This window comes from Loa loa (assembly GCF_000183805.2).
Source record: "Loa loa unplaced genomic scaffold supercont3.334, whole genome shotgun sequence".
In the NCBI taxonomy this organism is placed as follows: domain Eukaryota; kingdom Metazoa; phylum Nematoda; class Chromadorea; order Rhabditida; family Onchocercidae; genus Loa; species Loa loa.
In genome coordinates this window covers 62,842-70,031 of record NW_018108514.1, presented here as the reverse complement: position 1 = coordinate 70,031, position 7,190 = coordinate 62,842, and the positions used below count along the sequence as shown (strand labels likewise).

The 7,190-nt window shown below is 23.1% G+C and overlaps 2 protein-coding genes across 2 annotated transcripts; one reads left to right on the top strand and one right to left on the bottom strand.

Moving 5' to 3' along the window:
* Positions 1–129: 129 nt before the first annotated feature.
* LOAG_11166 (hypothetical protein) lies at positions 130–3,219 on the top strand (the record flags this gene model as incomplete). Its single annotated transcript, XM_003146689.1, has 5 exons — positions 130–188; positions 871–991; positions 1,548–1,761; positions 2,033–2,271; positions 3,022–3,219. The coding sequence occupies 5 exons, from the start codon at positions 130–132 to the stop codon at positions 3,217–3,219; spliced, it is 831 nt and encodes a 276-aa protein (XP_003146737.1).
* A 2,237-nt stretch (positions 3,220–5,456) lies between these two features.
* LOAG_11163 (hypothetical protein) lies at positions 5,457–6,895 on the bottom strand (the record flags this gene model as incomplete). The annotated part of the gene is made up of 3 exons (XM_020448309.1): positions 5,457–5,575; positions 6,212–6,299; positions 6,662–6,895. 3 exons carry the CDS (start codon positions 6,893–6,895, stop codon positions 5,457–5,459), a joined length of 441 nt encoding a protein of 146 aa, XP_020301536.1.
* Positions 6,896–7,190: the final 295 nt, after the last annotated feature.

Below are 7,190 nucleotides of genomic sequence, written 5' to 3'. Positions count from 1 at the left end.
TTTTTTGGGCTCATCAGCACAAATTCTGATTTAACTCTCAATTTCTTAGGAGAATTTAGTCCAAATGCGCGAGGTGGTACACCATTTACACCATTTCCATTAGAATATCCGGTAATTGATAGTGGACAAATGCTTGATCTTCTTATCAGTGATTATACATTTAATACATTACTTTATCATCTGCATAGGTTTGCTATTTTCTTTGAATTACTTCCATGCATATATGGCAATCGTCACTTATGATAATTGACTAATTGATAATGGTACAAAAAGTTGCAAGAACTTGATAATGGTACAAACTGATAATACAACTGATAATGGTTACAAAAACTTACCTACGATACAAAAAACCATACAATTAGCTTAATTTATGCACCGTAATCATATAAACTGATAATCGTATCTGTGATAGCAGATCAAGGTGATTAAAATTGTGAATTAGCATGATTACGGTGTGGAAATTAATATTAACAATTATGATTACGGTGTATGGATTAAGCTAACTGTATGCTTTTTTAATCGATAGTAAAACAAGTAATTTACCATTCTTTTCTTTTTTTCTGCTTATATGAACAAATTGTTACTTTTTTATTGGTAGCAAAGAAAAGTTAAACTTTTTAAAAGTTTAAAAAGGTTAGACTTTTAAGAAAAGTTAAAAAAAATTAAGATTTAAAATGTTTTCATTTAATAAAATACTAATTGAATAGTTCAAAAATTTATAGAACAATTTCGTGACTGAAAAAGAAAAAGGACGTAGATATAATATTTGAAATTAATGATTTGAAATTAAATAATAAAATGAAAGTTTTGTTTTTTTTTTTTAATAAACAAAAATAAAATGAAAACGGAATGATAGTGTAATTTTTTTAGGAAAAATATTTTTGCATTTCGAATTGGTCCCGAGATACCAGTTATTGGTGATTTATTAAATTTAACATGTACAGCAGAAGATATCGATTTTGATTTGAGTCTTGAATTACAGGATAATCAGGTATGTAAAAGTGTAAATAGAATTAATGGTTGTTTGCAAAAAAACAAGCCTCAAAATTAAATCAGTATTTTAAATTTAACTTGTTGTAAGTAGAAATTAAATAGATGAGCTATAAAATTAAGTACTTTTATTAATTAATTAATTATCAAATTAGAGAAAAAAAGAGAAACATTGATTGATAGTAAAAGAGTTATTAAATTAATACATGAAGTAATTTTGAAAAAAATTTTAAAAGTAAATTAAACGTAAATTAAAAGTAAATTAAAATTAAAAGTAAATTAAAATTAAAAAAAAAGTAAATTAAAATTAATCATCCATGAAGTATGTAAATTAAATAAATGAAAATATGAAATGTTAGCAATTTAATGATTGATTAATAAATCAAATATAAATTAATAATAAAATTGATCAATTTGCAATAAATTATTTCAAACATAACAGAAAATTTAAATTTAATAAGTAAAATAAAATTATGGAAAATTTAAAATTATTAATTAAAAGTAAAAAATAAATTGTAAAAAATTCATTGGAATATTTCTCCTAAAAATTAATTTAGGAATTTACAAATGATACGATTTTAAATCAGACAAATACGCGGAAATATAATAATCGTACAAAACGACATACAACAATGGATACATTGCTAAATTTTGGTATATGTCTAGGTGATATTGCACCGGAAATTCGTGAAAAAAATCCCGGGAAACGAGCATACATTATAATTCGTACAAATCGTGCACCATCAATACAATTTAAAGCTGCTAATAATGGTAAGCATTTGTTAAAAAAAAAATTTTTTTTTTTTTTTTTACAAAATTTAAATTTTCACTTCAAAAATTACAAAACAAAAAAAAAAGATTATTTTATAAAAACTTTTTTTTTTACAAAGTTTTTTCTTTTAAAAATTCTTTTATAAATTTTATAATATTTTATAAAAATTTTTTAAAAAAAAGTTTTATAATAGAAATAACAAATTTTTAAATTTTTAAACTTTTTTTTAAAATTTATTGCAAAAAAGCTATTTTTCAAAAATTATTTTAGGTACTATTATAATTGAATTTATAATTGATGGTCTTATTTACTTGGATGGTACCACAACAAAAGTTGGCCATATTCAAATTACAACTGTATCAGTAATAACAGTTCAATTTATCAATAAACGAATGATTGCTAAGGCGCAAATTGAACGCATGGACATTGTTGATGTTGACAAAACATTTGGTCTTCCTGAGGAAGCATTCATTAATCTTTCAAATTTAGCTCGAGGAATTCTTACTCGGGTAAGAATTTTGAGCAATATTTCAATAAATGAATAATTAAGTAATTTGTTTTTATGGGTAAATTTTCCAATGGGTAGCTTTTAGCAAGGGTAACTTTTTTTTCAATAAGTAATACTATTTCCGTAAATATTTCTTCTAATAGACGATTGTTTTAATTGGTTTTTTTTTTTCAAATGGATAACTAACTATTTTCAATGGTATTTCTTTCGATGTGTAACTAATTTTCACGGGTATTTTCCCCCAAAATGGGTAGCTTTTTACAAGAGTATTTCTTCCAAATGGTTAAGTATTTTTCAGAGGGTATTCGATTGTATTGGGTAACTAAGTCTCTTCATAGGCATTTTTTTTTAAAGAGTAAAAAAATCAAAATAGTTTTCTAAGTATAATATAAATTTTTCAAGTATTTAAGTATATTAAAAAATATTTCTTTCTAATTGATAACTATTTTCAAGGGTAATTTTTTCAATGAATAACTATTTTCAAGGGTATTTTGCTCCAATTAATATTTTTTTTGCATGGGTATTTTTTCTAATGGGTAACTGTTTTCAAGGGTATTTTGCCCCCCCCCTAATTAATAGCTTTTTGCAAGGATATTTTTCTCAATGATAAGTGAATATTTAAAAAGTTCTAAGAGTATTTGTTAATCAAAATTTTTTTTAAAACAATTATTATAACAAAAAATTTAATTTAATTTTTTTTTTTTGCTTTTTCAGATTAATTATTTATTTATTTTCTTTTGTTATTTTTCAGGCAATAAATAAAAAATTAGCAAATGGAATTCCAATGACAATGCCACAATTAGGCATACCAATTCAATTTTATAATCTTCATTTGCATATAATCGAGCATGCATTATTCATTTCCACCGATGCTAATATTCAATCATTAGCAAATCACTTACCGTATCAAGGATTTACTGGATGTCCATATTATAATCGAATATTATAACCTGAATCACAATAATAATAAAAAAAAGAAAAAAGTCGTTGTAATTAAATTTTAATTGAATTTAAAATTTTGAAATTATTTTAAAAGATAGATAAAATACCAAAAAAAAGACAAAAATTAAATGAACCAATTATTATGTTTTATTAATTATTTTAAAAAATTAATTTTTTATTAATTATTTTTTAAAAAAAATGCTTTAAAATTTTTCGTTTTTAAAATCTTTTATTAGTTCAATTAAAAAAGAGCAAATTTTTCCTTTTTTTGGTATTACATTTTCTTTTTTCCTTTTTTTTAAAATACTTTATTAATTCAATCAAAAAATCATAAATATTTTTGGATTTTTTATTTTTTATTATAAAATTTATCATTTAATTGAAGCGATTTGTTTTACTGAAAATTAAAATATGATAGTGCAAATTGAGTGATAAATGAATGTAAAATTGAATTTTCATTTAAATTTTGTTTTTTGCATAATTTGTTTCGACAATTTTTTGTAGAATTATTGCTATCAGCTAATTTAATTTTTTTTTTACCTCATCCAATAAAATACCTCCATTGTTTTGTTCAAATGCAAATTATATTTTTCGAAATTTCATTTTTCTCATAGATCTTTCTTTTTGCTTCTTCGAAATGCTTACTTTGATATATTAAAAGAAGAATTTACATTTCGTTAAATCGTCAAATCATTATTGCAAACTTTTGAAAATACTTTTATAAGTAATAAATTGAAATAAATAATGAATTAATAATCAACTTAAAAAATCAATAATCATTTTCAAAAACGCAAATAATTAATTGTGAAAAAAAAGTGAATTTAACAGATGCATTTATGAAATATCAATTTTATATTTTAAATCATCCATACGACAGTGTCATGTTACATTTCAAACGGATAAATCAACTCGAAATATTTTACACTTTATAAATTCATTATTATGAATTTCAATTCATTAAATTAATAATTTCAATTCATTAAATCAATAATTTCGAGTTAAACTTAAATTTAAATACACATGTACTATCGTTTAATTAATATCATATCAATTTGTATGGCTGGATCGATGATAACTTAATTCATCAATTCATTGCACGAATATACAATATTGATATTTGTATGTTTTCTTCGATGCTATTATCCATTATCATTTGATCAAACTCAACCTTCTTTATGATCTTTAATCTTTTGATAATTTTTGGTCTATTGATAATCTTTGATGATTATATCATGCATATCAATCCTATCGTTCCCGCTATTATTTCATCTACCCAAAATGGAAATTCATTAATTACAATGTTGATTTATGAACATCACCGAAATGAACTAAAATTTATTCAAATTCAAGAAATAAGTTGTTATTATTAAACAAATACCGGTACAAAATGTAGAATTTTATATTTTAGATGATCACGGAACATTTCAACATAAAAAAAACCGCAATCATTATCTTAATCGTTTTTCTTTTCTCGTCCTTTTTTTTTTTTTTTTGATATTAACAAATGAACTGATAACAATAAACGAATAATCATATTTAATGCTTTATCAATTATTCCGATATGATACGGAAAAATGCTATCCGTTTTATTGTCATCAAATATTCATTTCGTTAATAATTTCACTTTTTTTCTTTTAAAGAAAAAAAAAGAAAAAGTGATTGAGATGATGAATTTTTTTTTTTTTTACAGTCAGTATTTAATAAAGCACTAATTTTCAAATGAAGTAAAATGAGGAAAATACAAATGATCGCAATTTTTTCATCAAATAAAATTAATCAAAAGAAAGAGAACGAAAAAAAATGCTGAAGAAATTTTTTTTTAATTCGAATTAAAATTTCAAAATTAATTATTTGGATTTATTTAAATTCATTGATTTTCTTTTTCTTTACAAATAAAAAAAAAAAGGGGAAAAAAGTGAAGAAAAAGCCGCTTACATAATTGTATGTTTGCATAATTGAAAATTAAATTCCGGCAAGTATCACAGCCCAAAATTGATGATCAAAATTTACACGTAGCTAAAATGGACTAGAGAAAACTCACACGTGAAACACGTAAAACGTATTCGTAATTTACATATACTGCATGGAGTATATACAAGAAATGCTTAAGACTTAATTAAATTAACATTTCCTTTCTATCTTACATTATTTTAGTAACAATCTTAGAAAATTAACCAAAAAAGAAAAAATCTTAAATTACAAAAAAAAAAGGAAAAAAGGTAATAATAATAATTTACAGTAAGACTAGGAATTTTTCCTTAGTTTAATGATTGATCGTATGCATGTAGATTCTTCATGCTTTGATAAGTAACTTTTTAAAGCGAAACATTTCCCGCAACGTTGACAAACATATGGTTTGATACCTGTAATTAAAAATTGCATAATGTGATGCTCTGATATGGTGACAATTAGTGACAAATAATATCATATGTATATTTCCAAATATTATGTTACAACTAAAATTAGTAAGAAATAGATGAGTAAAATGTATTAGATTAATAGCATTGCTTCAATTACTAAAACTAATTACTAAATTAAACTAATTTAAAAGCTACAACTATTGATAAAATTAAAATTTAATTTTAAACATAATTTGAAGGCTAAAGAAGAATGAGAATTATGCGGTGAGAATTTTTAAATCTTCTGGTAATTAATTTTTGTAATTAATATTTTATAATTAATATTTTATGTTTTGTAATTAAATTTGTAATTACTATCTTACTATCGCTACTATTATCGTAACAATAATATGGAAGTACTGTAGCAATATGGATAAAATTTCAAAGTTAAAATTTAACAATAAATGTCATCGATAGCTATCAGAGATGTCAATGGAATGCAAAAATTCTGTCGTTAGAAATTTAAATGAAAAGATGACTTCATGTCACCTTAATTGCTAATTACAATTTATCAATAAAATGACAAGGTACTAAATTAATTTGCTAAAAAAAAAATAATTTATGCAAAAATAAAATTCTAAAAGTTTATCCATCTCTTACCGCTATGTGTTTGTACATGTGCGCGCAGATTGCTTTTATCCGCAAATGCTTTTGTACATATCGGACATTGAAATGGTTTTTCACCAGACTAAAAAAAAAAAAAAAAAAGAAAAGAAATGTAAAATTGAACCATCCTTAGACATATGTTGTATTTTTAATGATTATGAATAAAATAAAATTCCTTAAAATTAAAATTTGAATTTATTAATTAAAATAAAATTTAATAATTTGAATTATACTTTAATATAAAATACATATATTTCATCAAATTTAATTATTTCATAAAGAAGAAAAGAAAAAGATGTTAAATAATTTATACAAATAACAATTGTATAATTTATTTTATCAGTTTTATAGTAACAGAAAAAATTTAATTTAATTCAAGAACTTACTATGTGTACGCATATGTCCTTGAAGAAGCCAATGCCTTGTAAATGTTTTACCACATACAGAACATTTGCAACTGTTAACATGTGATGATCGTGTAGAATTTCTGCTTTTAATATTAGCTGAACCGGATCCGGTTGTTTTTATTCGACGAGTACCACTATTTTTGGAATTACTCCTGATAGTAATACTTCTACTATTGCTACTGCTACTTGCATTGGAACCTGTTGTTGAGATGAGTGATGTGCTGCTGCATGCAGCAGATTGCAATTGTGCCTGTTGTCGATGCCATGCCATATGTATCATAAAATCGGTTGGATTCAGGTAAATGCTTTCACATGATGGGCATTGTAAGGTTGGAGATGGTGTCAAAGGTTTAAAAGCTGCAAAGTTTGATTGAATGATAATTGCAAGCAATAATTAAGTATTACAGTAATAATTGGAAATTATCATTGCTACTACTACTACTACTACTATTATGGTTTTATTATAATTATTATTTTCACTATTATTATTACTATTATTATTATTATTATTATTATTATTATTATTATTATTATTATTATTATTATTATTATTATTATTATTATTA